Source organism: Nuphar pumila, unplaced genomic scaffold (assembly GCF_984573655.1).
Source record: "Nuphar pumila unplaced genomic scaffold, dmNupPumi1.hap1.1 HAP1_SCAFFOLD_2243, whole genome shotgun sequence".
NCBI lineage: Eukaryota > Viridiplantae > Streptophyta > Magnoliopsida > Nymphaeales > Nymphaeaceae > Nuphar > Nuphar pumila.
The window spans coordinates 10,728-24,697 of NW_028323879.1; the positions used below are offsets into that span (position 1 = coordinate 10,728).

The 13,970-nt window shown below is 53.7% G+C and overlaps 1 protein-coding gene across 1 annotated transcript; it reads left to right on the forward strand.

The window, feature by feature from the left end:
- Nucleotides 1–5,152: 5,152 nt before the first annotated feature.
- On the forward strand, nucleotides 5,153–8,017 carry LOC149808765 (putative disease resistance protein At1g61300). Its single transcript, XM_089995156.1, has 3 exons — nucleotides 5,153–5,717; nucleotides 5,906–7,084; nucleotides 7,242–8,017. Exons 1-3 carry the CDS (start codon nucleotides 5,153–5,155, stop codon nucleotides 8,015–8,017), a joined length of 2,520 nt encoding a protein of 839 aa, XP_089851282.1.
- The last annotated feature ends 5,953 nt before the right edge of the window (nucleotides 8,018–13,970 follow it).

Here is a 13,970-nt window from a genome sequence, read left to right on the forward strand (position 1 = left end):
AGGGTTCTGTGTGTGTTGTTGCTGTGCAGCTGCACTCATATCGCAGCACTGTTGTGTCGCATGATGCCCGCAGTGCATCAGTACGAAGTCGCATGTGATCACTTGACAAGTATCAAGTCAAATACTCCACCCGTGTATCGTTTAGCATCACAGTTAGCGTGTGATGCAGGCAGATTATTTAACGACGTAGAAGTAAGGAGCCACTTTGGGAAACTCTTCTTCATCCCGGTGTCCGAAACTCCCGACGTGTATGACCTGCTGCGGAAGCACGTGTGGCCCGACGTTTGCCCAGACGATAGCGTTCCCAAAACTGCTGGAGAAATGTTGAGCGTGCTAATCGGTAAGCTCGGGAACACCGCGACGCTGCTCGTGCTGGACGACGTCTGGAAAAAAGATGTCCTCAATCAGCTCGACATCGTCACCAATGGGTCAAGCAGCAACAGCAGGCTCATCGTGACGACGCGCGATAGGCGGGTGTTGGAAGACCTCGAGAGACGTGGAGAGACCCACGTAGCAGAACCACCCTTGCTCAACCTGCGCAACTCCCTCAAGCTGCTCTGCCACCACGCGTTCCCTACAATTCCGGTCAGCGACGATGATCTGCCACCTGAGTTGAGCGATGAGCCATTCGGTGCCAACCACGCAGACAAAGAAAAGAGTTTGCGCGGCGCAGCTTTCCTTCAGGCCGTCGAGACCCTCTTCACCGGTTTCGATGCAGTCATCCGCGATATGCTGGGGGAGTGCAAGGGCCTGCCGCTGGCTCTGCAGGTGCTGGGATCTTCTCTCCAGGGGAAGTCAGTCGAAATGTGGCAGGGTGTCATCGCCAGGCTTAGATCGATCGACCCCAAGCTGCCTCAGACCCAGAGGATCCAGAAAATCTGCCAGCCCAGCTACGACGCCCTGCCCCCGCACCTCAAGCAGTGTTTCATGGACTTTGCTGCCTACCCCGAGGACGCGCGTGTGCCCGAGGATGAGCTCGCTGCGTTGTGGGCGGCTACGGCGACGGTCCCGACGACCCTGGAGTGGGGCAGGGAGCAGCTGCGGCAGCTTAAGTTGCGGAGTCTCGTGATGCAGGACGACCGCGGCGTGTACATGCACGACATCCTCCGCGACCTGGCGGTCATTGCTGCCGACTTCAGCCCCGAGCACTGCTACCATGTCGAAGGTATGTCGGCCGGATCAACGGCCACAGCCGTTGGACAATATTGGCCACGTACGTCGCATTCGCCTCATGTTGGCCGATATTCTATTGTTGGCACTGTATGCTTGTTGGCGATGTCGTACAGCATGGATTGCAGCAACACAGAATGATTTTCAACGTCGAGGGTCCTCACGCCAGTTCCGTGACTGCAGGACTGCCGCCACCACGAGATCCCGCATCTTTCGGCGCTCAGACTCCACGTCCCGAGGACAGGAAGGCCAGCTTCCACAGCTTGGGGTTGGAAACAATCGCATCGGAGGGCTCGAAGCTGCGCATGATGTATCTGCAGAACAACGCATTCAGTACGTCGGACAACCTAGCGCCACTGGCCGCGATGACGCGGCTGCGCGTGTTGTCCTTGAGCGGAAACAAGGCGCTGCAGTCCGTTCCAGATCTGGGCAAGCTGCTGCTTCTTCGTGTCTTGGATCTGTCAAGCAGTGCGTTAAAGGAGCTGCCGGCCGGTTTCGGGAATCTGGGCGCGCTGCAGACGCTGAACCTGTCGTACTGCAAGGGGCTGGAAAAGCTGCCGGCCGAGTTCGGGAATCTAAGCGCGCTGCAGACGCTGAACCTGTCGCGATGCGAGAAGCTGACTGCGCTGCCGGCCGAGTTCGGGAATCTAAGCGCGCTGCAGACGCTGAACCTGTCGCGATGCGAGAAGCTGACTGCGCTGCGGGCCGAGTTCGGGAATCTAAGCGCGCTGCAGGAGCTGGACCTGTCGTGGTGCAAGGGGCGGAAGGAGCTGCCGGCTGAGTTCGGGAACCTAAGCGCGCTGCATACGCTGGACCTGTCGGAGTGCACGGGGCTGACTGCGCTGCCGGTCGGTTTCGGGAGTCTGAGCGCGCTGCAGACGCTGGACCTGTCGGAGTGCGAGAAGCTGAAGGAGCTGCCGGCCGGTTTCGGGAATCTGAGCGCGCTGCAGAAGCTCATCCTGTCGGGCTGCCGGGCGCTGTCTGCACTGCCGGCCGGCTTCGGGAACCTGAGCGCGCTGCAGAAGCTCATCCTGTCGAGCTGGAGGTTGACTGCGCTGCCGGCAGGTTTCGGGAACCTGAGCGCGCTGCAGAAGCTCATCCTGTCGAGCTGGAGGTTGACTGCGCTGCCGGCAGGTTTCGGGAATCTTCGCGCGCTGCAGACGCTGAACCTGTCGTACTGCCAGAAGCTGGAGAAGCTGCCTGCCGAGTTCGGGAATCTAAGCGCGCTGCAGGAGCTGAGCCTTTCGGGGTGCAAGGGGCTGACTGCGCTGCCGCCCGAGTTCGGGAATCTGAGCGCGCTGCAGATGCTGAACCTGTCGGCGACGGGGCTGACTGCGTTGCCGGCCGGTTTCGGGAATCTAAGCGCGCTACAGACGCTGGACCTGTCGTCCTGCGATGGGCTGACTGCGCTGCCGGCCGAGTTCGGGAATCTAAGCGCGCTGCAGACGCTGGACCTGTCGGGTACGAGTCTGACTGCGCTGCCGGCCGAGTTCGGGAATCTGAGCGCTCTGCAGAAGCTGGACCTGTTTTACTGCAAGGAGCTGGCTGCGCTGCCGGCTGGTTTCGGGAATCTGAGCGCGCTGCAGACGCTGAGCCTGCGCGAGTGCAAAGGGCTGACTGCGCTGCCGGCCGAGTTCGGGAATCTGAGCGCGCTGCAGGTGCTGAACCTGACGTTGTGCGAGAAGCTGACTGCGCTGCCAGTGGTACAGGAGCTAGAGAGCAATGGCTGCAAAGTTCTTAAGTGACATTGGAGCGATTCATTCATGTCTACTGAAATGCGATTGTGACTCGAATCCTATATGTTGATGAATGGGATGCATTGGGATGCATTGAAATGCATTGTCGATGTCTGTTGTTGAGCGTAGTGGGCTTGAAATCGACGCACACGAGAGCACCATTGGTGTTGCAATGTGTGCTGATTCATGGCAATGTATTCTGTGATTGGAAGACTGAATTCTAGCAGTCGGGATGTGTGTGGCGTAGCACTGGCAGCGCTGTTGGCGGCAAGTGGTCCGCCAACACATTTGTTGCCGCATAGTGTTCATTGCTTCAATTCTCCGCTCTTTGTGTGAAAGCAATAAATCAACTGTCACCCTGAATACTCGTGTGGCGGCGCTCTAGCGCCAAAATACACGTACATCACTGGCGCCCCTCCAAAACCCCTCCCGGCTCGGCAGGCCGTCGCGCAAGAAAGTGTTGCAAAAATTCACAGAAACTGATAAATACACGTAAGGAATCATAACGTTTTGAAAAAATACAGTGCGACAAACATGAAAGTTCAAGTCCTGGTCTCATGACAGCAGAGCGACCTCGCTAAATCCTTTTTTACTTGTTTGTCACGACAATTTATCATTGTTTACATAAACTTACCATTCATGAAATTTTAACAACAATCTGTCGACCCTGCGCGGTGCGCGCCAAAGTACTTTTGGAAGGGCCGCTTCTGGAACCGCCGCCACTTCGTGCAGATTACGTTTTGCGCCGTTCTTGTTGAATAAGATCGTGACGATCACAAGCATGATATGGCCGGTACTTTGGTGCTCCAGGCGGTCCAGGCACTTGTGCCACCAGTTTGCGCCACTCCGCCTGCACCATGTGCATATAGTTGTGATCGTGTAACGGGCTTGCACAGTTATATATCTGCCTACCTCACCCCCGCATTTGGCCTTCGCGACGGTCGTGCAACCCGCATTTTCAGCTACGTTCATGGTACTGTGGGCGGAGAGACGTTCAAGTGCGAGGGTGTGTGACATTGCAGTTCCACTTCATGTCGAAACAGGTGGCCTTGAAGGCTCAAATGCAGGGATCGGCCAAGACACCGCCAAATATCATAAAATCACTACCGTATCCGCCAAGCATCTCCATTTACATCGGACGAGCGACAAAAAATGATGTAATGCCTGCGTTTTCTGCTTGCTGGCATAACCTGTATTGTTGGCAGTAGTTAATGGCCTGTCAACACCAATCAGGAAGCATTGTTGTTCTCTGGCAACACTTGTCTTATGTGTGACTGGTACCGGGCGGTACCCATCTCGTAGTGTTGATTCTTGCTTACTGTCTCTCGGAGAAACCCTACTAGAGGGTCTGGCGTCATGACTGAATGACTCATCAACCCTACATAGTCCTTGGATACTGTTCGCATCACATGAGCCACAGCTAAACAGCAGGCTATCAGCAAGCATTTTTGTCTCGTTGTCACCAGCTTGCTGCTGGACATGTGCTGCTTGAGCAATTGGATCACACACGCCTGTAGCACCTTGACTGGCCCAACGCCCTGGACTGGCTCAAGGACCGGATTCCACCTGAACTAGCTGCTCACTCCAAATTCGGTCTGCTAGCGGCGTGCGTATCTGCTTTTCCCGACTCATATGCAATGCTTTGCATGCTGTCTGCTCAGTACTAATGGCTGTTGCACCTTTCAATTCTCTACATACTATCGCTGGAGGCTGTGAAACAAGTGAAAACAGTAATAAACTTTACTGTTAGATATTCCTCGCCAGAGCACGGTACAGGGCAATGGGGCAAAAGTTCATAGTGGACTGTGAACGCATCGCATTAGAGTTAGCTGCCGCGAGTTACGGTGCCCGCTGCAACATGTGTGCTGCCAAACTGGTTATCCCACTGTCGATAAGTAGTGGGCCCTGCATGCGAACAACCTCAGAGCTTGACACAAATAGTACCCATGCTGGAAAGCTGCGGGTGCTGCCCGGCCAATTGATTGGCCCTGTTAGTTAATCAGATTCGGCCGTGGGGCTAGTGCTTTGCTTGCCCACGGTCACCATTTGGCGCGGGCTGCGGCATGCATACAGTCTGCAAACTTGAAGGTCTGCGCGCACACTGGTGGGACACAACACAATTTTTCTTCCTCTGACCGCCTTGCTCACCAGCGCTATTGATCGGGTGGAGCGACCGTGCGGAACCTGCCGCTTGGTTGTGTTAGCCGAACGCGTTCTCACCGCCGACCGCTGTGCTTGCAGGCCCAATGGTTGACCCAAGCCCTGTCATCGGGGTAGTGGTCACCCCGGTCTTGAACCAGCTGAAAGATTGGGCCCAGACTGCCTGGCAATGCAAGAGCGACTGCGCGAATTTGGCGCTGACCCTCGAGGACGTGAGGGTGACGGAACTCGCAAATGAGTTGGAAGAGCTGTCGAGGCTCAGCTCGCGCGAGGGATTTTGGCGGAGTTACCAGGTGCTGGGCGACCTCCTCGAAGAGGCAGAGTACGTGGTGTCCGCGTGTCGACAGACCTCACGTTTGGACGCCGCCAACCTCGTCCTGATCGGAAACAGAGTCAAGGACGTCAGCACGGAGCTGCTGAAGTTTGCGATTGAGCGTGGGCCTTCCATCACGGCGTGGCGGAGGGATGCACTGGCGGCTCCTAGAAGGGTTGTCGGAAACGATCGTCGAGAGACCAGCGTCAAATGCGACGGCACAATTTTTCAACATCTGGACGAACTTGTCCCGATGCTGAAGACAAAACTCGGATCTTCAGACAGGCGGGGAATCGCTGTGGTCGGCATGGCAGGTCTCGGCAAGACGACCATCGCAGGCACGAGCTTCCGCTCATGCTGTCATGTCTTGCTGTGTATGGCCCATTGCATGCATGCCTGAGAAAATGAAACCCACTGGTCTTGTTCTGTGCTGCTGGGTGTCGCTCTGATGACGTCCTGATGCCGCCAAGGGATGGGAACCTTATGAATACAAGGAGTTGCATGTGAGTATGCAGTTCTGCTTCAGGAATCCCTAATGCGATGCAATACAACGTCAGAATGCTTATAGTTCTGTGCCGCCGTGCAGACCGAATCTATGCCGATGAGAAAGGTAAATACGAGGTGCACTTCTCCCTGTCCGTCTCGCAGACTCCAGATGTCGACAAACTGCTTCGGACGGTGTGGGCTGAGCTCAGGGTCAAACCGGGGATTCATCTCAAGAAATTTCCCCCAAAAGACCACAAAAAGTTGTGCGAAGATTTGACTGTGGCGCTAAAGGACACCGCGACGCTGCTCGTTCTGGACGATGTCTGGTTCAAGGAGGACCTCGAGCTGTTGGACTTTGTGACGGACGGCGATTGCGAGGTCAGCAAGCTCGTTGTCACGACGCGTGAGCGACAAGTTCTTTGTGACCTCGAGCGCAGGGAATTGATCTATGTCGAGGAGCCGCCCCTGCTGAGCAAGCGCAACTCCCTGAAGTTGCTTTGCTACCACGCGTTCAAAGATGAGGGTCCTGAAGAACGGCTGATCGATGATCGCTTGCCGAAGTTGTTGAGTGACGAACCGTTCGCTGAAAAGCCCACAGACGACGACGTTGTCAAAGCGCGCGACATTGCTTTTGGTCAGGCCGTCGCTGATCTTGTCCCTGGGTTCGGTCCGGTCATTGTTGGCATGTTGCGAGAGTGCATGGGCCTGCCGCTGGCTCTGCAGGTGATTGGGTCGACGTTGTGCAGCACTGAGTACCGAACCCCACAGGCGTGGCAGGCTCTCATCGACAAGCTCAAAAATATGGAATTCACAGACAAGACAGATCGGATCCGGAAGATCTGCCAGCCCAGCTACGACGCCCTGCCCCCGCACCTCAAGCAGTGTTTCATGGACTTTGCAGCATATCCCGAGGACACACGTGTGCCCGAGGACGAGCTTGCTGCGCTGTGGGCGGCGACGGCGACGGTCCCGACGACCCTGGAGTGGGGCAGGGAGCAGCTGAAGCAGCTCAAACTGCGGAGCCTCGTGATGCAGGACTGGCAGGGCGTGTACATGCACGACATCCTCCGCGACCTCGCGGTCTTTGCTGCCAATGCTAGTCCCGAGCACCGCTATCTGCAGGAAGGAAAGCAAGTGGTCGTCAAAGTCTCTACGGTTCCGAATGCTCGGACTACCAGCAGTCGCGGCGAACATGCGAAGGAGCATGCTGCGAAGTCAGGTGTGGCTGCTATTTCACCTGAACAACTTGTGCAATGCATGCAACTTAGCGCGTGCTCTTCGCGGTGCCCGAGCATAGTAAATGTAAAGTTGCTGTCAATGTGCCACGCATGCACGATCAAATTTCCGTTTTGACGTTGCAATGTGTTTGCATGTAGGCTCACACGTCAGGAAGGCCAGCTTCCACAGCAAAGGATTGAGCAGCATGCACTTGCGAGCCCCACAACTGCGCATGCTGTACCTTCAGAACAATGATGTGCGGAAGCTGCCAGACTGGAAGACTCGGGTGCTGCACCGGCTGTGTCTAAAGGGTGGCGAGCTGCCGACGGCGCTGGGTGCGATGACCCGGATGCGTGTGCTGTCGTTGAGAGAAAACAGGCGGCTGACCGTTCTCCCGGGTCTCGACAAGCTACTGCTGCTGCGGGTCTTGGACCTGTCGGACTGCTGGAAGCTGACTGCGCTGCCGGCCGGGTTCGGGAATCTGAGCGCGCTGACGCAGCTGAACCTGTCTAATGCGGGGCTGACTGCGCTGCCGGCCGGGTTCGGGAATCTGAGCGCGCTGACGCAGCTGAACCTGTCTAATGCGGGGCTGACTGCGCTGCCGGCCGGGTTCGGGAATCTGAGCGCGCTGCAGACGCTGGACCTGTCGGGCACGGGTCTGACTGCGCTGCCGGCCGAGTTCGGGAATCTGAGAGCGCTGCTGACGCTGAACCTGTCTTGCTGCTTTGGGCTGACTGCGCTGCCGGCCGAGTTCTGGAATCTGAGCGCGCTGCAGACGCTGGACCTGTCAAGTACGTGGCTGCCTGCGCTGCCGGCCAAGTTCGGGAATCTGAGCGCGCTGCAGAAGCTGAACCTACGGAAGTGCAAGGGGCTGGAGAAGCTGCCAGTGGTGCGAGAGCTAGAGAGCAAGGGCTGCGAAGTCACAAGCTGGTGATATGGGAGCGATCAATTCATGTCTACTGAAGTGCAAGTGTGACTTGAATCCTGTATGTGGATGAATGGGATCGCATTGGAAATCATCGTCGATGTCTGTTGTTGAGCGCAGTGCGCTTGAAATCGACGCACACGAGAGCACCAATGGTGTTGCAATGTGTGCTGATTCATGGCGATGTATTCTGAGATTGGAAGACTGAATTATGCTAGGTATTTTAGCAGGGGCAATAGCATATACTATATTATATATTATATATAATATATATTATAACATTATAAATTAAATCTATATTATGTATATTTACATATGCAGGGGTGAGCTTTAATATATTCATAAGTTGCACGTGATATGATGTCGCCCTGAAAAAAATTGACATTCTGATGTGTTTTGCTTGTATGAAGAAGCTGACTGTTGATTTGTCACAATGAATATCCCCGCGTGGAAGCGTTCTGCTTGTGCATGCCTTTTGGCATGCATTTTGCTGATGATTCCGCTATGTGTCGGTGCTGTGCCCCCTGTTGCTAGGAACAGCCACTCTGTTGGCAAGGCAACAGGTTGCACGGAGCTTCCTGAAGTTGACTTGGCTGCCCGTTCCACCCGCAGTGGCTACAAGTATGTGGCCGTTGAAACCGGTCCTGTCGACAATCAGAGGCCGACCAAGCGTCCCAAGACCCACTCTGAAGCGCCTAAAGTCATTCAGGCCAGAGCTGTAGCGAACGATGATGCCTTACGGCGTGCGAATGCGGACAAGAAAGACAATGAGGCTGTGACAATGGTGGTCGCTGACTTTCATGAGCAGTTCATAGCTCAAGACAAGGCTGGCTGGTCCAAGGCAATTTTGGATGGCACCCAAGGCTTCAGCTACAAGTCAACTGAGAGGAAGTTGACGGCCCGTCATCAGGAGAAGCTCACCAAGAAATGCAAGAGTGTGTTTGGCAAATACCCCCACACAGCTACAATTCATGATGAGTACTCAGAGATTGTGTTTCAGGCAACAAAGGGTTGTGTGGATACCACAAACATCGCCGGCACCTCCAGACCTGCAGCTCGTGAAACTGTTCATGATCCCATTGCAGATGAGGATATTGCTGCTGCGAATCCAGCATTGGCCGTTGGCAGTGTACCGCTGCATGAGGTTGACGCTCAGCTGCGGCAGAGTCCCCCCATCCGCTATGGCGAGATGAACAACAGTATTCCCACTACAGCTGAAGAGCTTGCAGAGAGGGAACGGCTTGTTTTCGAAGAGCTGAGGCGTATTGATGTGGCTCGTGCAAGAATCCATAGGAATGACAAAGTTGCTCGTACTGACAGTAAGACTGGAAGGGTTCTATGCAGTTCGTGCCCCAGCACAAGCACTGCCGACGTTGGCATACCTGTCTCTGACATGTATACCCAACTCGCAACATGTGCTGGGATTGATGGACTGAGTATCACCCCCGAACACGAATTGACTCTCAAACACTATTCCCAGTCACGCGTCCGCGCATACATGATGAATCAGTACAAGAACTGTCTTGGCCTGGCTGCAAAATGTGCTGCATGTGCTCACAATGCTCCCAGAATCCCAATCATGACACCTCAGAAGAGTCAATGCAACGTGTGCGAGACTGAGGGAGTGACCAAGACCCGTGAGGAAGCCACTAGGAAGCGTGGAGTTGCCGCGTGCAATGACTGTGCCAGAGACAAAAAAGTGGACAATGAAGCAGGGGAGGGTACGCATAGCTTGTACCGCTGCATGAAGACAATTGAGTTGCAATACACGCGTGTACATGCGGGAATCAATTGCCAATGTTTTGTGCATGGCCCAAGCAGCAACTCTCAGTTTGCGTACACTAGCGACACGGTGAATGCACAAACAAACAAGGCTTTGTTTAAGGCCGATGTGTATGTCCGCCTAGTAATCACACAGGGAAGGAATGTGTACACGTACCACGTTCCCATTGAGGTTGATGGATCAGGTCACAGCAGCAAAGCCGACCATGACAAGGACGCACTCAGCGTCCTTGTTGCTTTCGACACGTTCACGAAGATGGGTGACCATCATCACGTGTATGCAATCAGGTCAGAGCTATTCGTGCCTCAATGTAGCAGCTGGACCGTCTCATACATGGTGGGAATGCATGTTCGCCACTATTTTGACCGCTGCATTGATTTCCACTCGTATGGAGGGCGCCGGATCCCACGTATGTTGTCGGTGTACCTCTTCAAGCGACCATTCTACGGTATGTCTTCGATTCCACCCATTCTTTCGCGTGCCAATCTGGCGGTAGAGACCGACAGGGTTCCAGAATCAGCAGGAACGTTGCCGAACGGGAAGGGCAATTACATGCTCATTGATCCTCATGGAAGCCTCGTGTCGATGAGGGCCACAACCATGGTTGACCGCGAAGTATGGAGCGCAAAGGAACAGAGGCACAAGATTGTGAAAGTGACCAACACTGACGACGATGGTTGCCCTGCACCCTGGCGTGCGGGACCATCGCCCCTGGCAATGGTTGGGACCATGATATCCGCACCCAAAGCTGATATCATTGCCTTGATCAATGAAGTTGGCAAGCAGAAGCCCATGGCCAAGAATCTGATCCCCATGTGGCAGGCGAACACTCCACTGTTCCAGAGCTAAAGGAGTGGGTGAGGAATAGCGTCAATCAAAAAGGCTATAGGGTACTAACTCAAGAAGCAATGATTAACAACAAGACAAGTAGGCCGCTTACACTATGCTAGCCGTATGGATGGTACTAATGATAGGTCTCGAGGGGATAGATCCAGTCAATAATAGGGTTGTGGCCATTTCCATGTTTTACACTGAAAAATAACGAATTGATTGTACTAATGATAGGACTCGAGGGGATAGCACCAGTTAATTATAGGGTTGTGGCCAAATCCATGTTTTACACTGAAAAATAACGAATTGATGGTACTAATGATAGGACTCGAGGGGATAGATCCAGTTAATCATAGGGTTGTGGCCAAATCCATGTTTCACAGTGAAGAATAGCGAATTGATGGTACTAATGACAGGATTCGAGGGGATAGATCCAGTTAAGGACAGGGTTGTGGCAAAAACCATGTTTTACACTGAAAAATAGCATTATGGGCTAACTGACACACCCATTACACTTTTTCTCACTCATATTACACTTGGTTATGTCTCAGATATGATATATGAGGGTACTAGATGATATCAATGAATTGAGTGGGAAACCTCAAAACTGAGTGGGAATCCCCACTGAGTTACCCTAGTGGGGATTCCAGCCACACAACAAAGCACAACAGAGCACAGAACCATCCAAACAACACCGAAACCTGCAAAAACATATTGGGATAGATCTGCAGATCTATCCCAATATGTTTTTGCAGGTTTCGGTGTTGTTTGGATGGTTCTGTGCTCTGTTGTGCTTTGTTGTGTGGCTGGAATCCCCACTAGGGTGGACCGCGCCATGGCTCAGTGCATGGCAGCGTCAATCCGATTGGGTCCGGGGCCGATCCTTTGAGGAGTGCCTGAATAAAGGCGGTGAGGCTCTCCTGGGTTGTTTCGACGGACAATTCCGCATGAGCCGGAGCAGGCGGTGGCGGGCCAGAGGATGAAGTGCTTGCAGCGCTGAATCAGCGCCGCTGATGGGCGCTTCGCGATGGGACGGGCCGTCAAGCACTTGGCCGCGTGTGAGCCTGACAAGCGTGAGTTGATGGTGAGCGTACGCGGCCAATAAGTACCTGGTATTCTGAAGCGCAAGTGATGTTTTCGTGCCATCGCTGGCCTCGACGTGTCCACGGGTCCTACGACTGGTGTTGTACCATGGGGCCCATTCGAACCTTCAACAATGACGGGTCATTGGCTGGAAATCAACGGGCTCGTGTAAGAAAGAGGTGAGCTCAGGGGGCTCGACGTCGGCAATGCTGGCAATCAACCCGAGCAAGTCCAGCACCACAGCTTGGCATAAACGCACGCATCCACATCAGCCTGAGCTCATGGAGAGCCAGCTTGCAAGTGTCATCATATGCAAGATGACTGAAACGACGGGATGCACGTCTGACACTTGTTGAGGAAATCGACGCGACCGAGTCCGCTGTCAGTTTGATGGACTATCTAGACTGACACTCGGCCATTGCAGGTGACGAGGCAATATTTTGTGCGACCTTTCGGCGACATTGGCTTGCTAGGCCGCTTGCAAGCGGCTTCCAGATGGTATAAGCTCAGACCATCCACCAGTTGCAATATGTTTGGCTTAGGCCATCAACATGCACATGGGATGTTCGCACGTGCGTCGTTTAAAATTTTGCGACAGTGTTGTGTCAGCTTGTCCCTAGCAGACAACCCATCCATGTAGACTTGCACAAGGAGAGTTTGGCTCCGCGTTAGTAAATATGCTTTGAGCGAACCGAGGGTGCGTTCCACGCTAGGGGCGACGTTCCATATTTCGTGTGCTGCGAAGTGATGTGTGCGCGCTGATGTGTCCGTCGTAATGTTCGGTTCGGTATCGGGACGTTTCCATGCGCGTGTGTACATTTCTTTTTTGTTTGGGATGAATTAGAAACTCGCGGGGTGCCATTGATGCAGAACTCGTTTGGGGTTGAGTCCTACATATTCTCTTCAATGGGTCAGTGATGTGGCCAGTACTTGGCAATGGAACACCTTGCAGGCCGCTGTATTTATCAACTCAGATGAATTGGATGATTTTTTTTGACTTGGTAGAGTCTTTGGACAAAGATGGCATTCCCCGACATTCACGTGCATCAAAGGATTCGCTTCAGCCAGATGCGCTCATCTGCTGCTTCGCTAACAAGCACAAGACAAATCCGCACGCACTCCCCTCACGACAACCCGGGGCTGCGCGAAACATGACATCGTTTTCTGAGGAAACACCCAAAAGAGCCTGCAATTCATCCCGGACATGATGGATGCCTGCAACCCTATCAACCTGGAAAATTATCCTTTTTGGTATATTCTACGTTCGTTTTCTGATGCATAACAGAAAATAAAATCAATACGTGTACATGTGTTGCTGCCATGTTCAGATTGTTGCCTCAATATCATCATGTGGAAACCGTGCCTTGATTAAGTTTTGAACATAAACGCCTCGCCTCCCAGTCACATGATGTGAGCGTTTTCCAATCTGCACCGATTCTGTTCAGCGAATTCGATCCGAGCATCTCATCATCCGCGCAGGTGGTTGCCTCTGCATCATTGTAGGCAAGGCAAATACAAGATGAGTAGCCGCGTGACCAGCAAACCGCAGAGTCGATCCCGACGGCCCTGCCGACCGGCGCCGTCCAAGCAGCGAAGCAGCGGCAGGTCGCGAAATCCAGTCGACTCCCTCAAGCAGCTGTACGATCAGCATGGGACCTTCACAAGCAAGAAGTATACCCAGTTCTACACCCAGGCACTGCTCGAACGGCTGATGAAAGGTGCGCCACCACACACGGCACACGTGGAAATGGGAATGGGTCGGGCAAGCGGGAGCCGTTGTCAGTGATCTTGATGTTCGTCCAATAGAGCGACGCAGTCGCCCCTGATAAGAGTTGCGAGCTGTGCATGTGAGCCGTTCGGATGACTCGACATGCATGATTTACATCAGTTGAACTGGCATTCTTCTTGCAGCAACCATGGGGCTCGATGCACCCAATTCTGCATGAGCTGTCAATAGGATGTGAACTTTCTGAAAGAGACTGGGAATGACGTACATACTTCCTGCATTGCGGCAGCGCAGACAGACGCGCGGTCGCCGCCATATGCGATTGCGTACTGGAGTTGACTGTTGAGTGTTGGTGTTATAGGGGTAAAACCTGCGCAAGCTCGGGCTTTGCCTCTATAAGAATGACAAGCATGCCAGGGCCTATACGGCCAAGGCGCTGCAGTTAGGAATGTCCTGTTTGAAGTTCCAAGCATTGGCGACATGCAACAACAGCTACAAGGATGGGTTCGTTCGGCCTCATCCTTGTCCTCCAAGTTGTC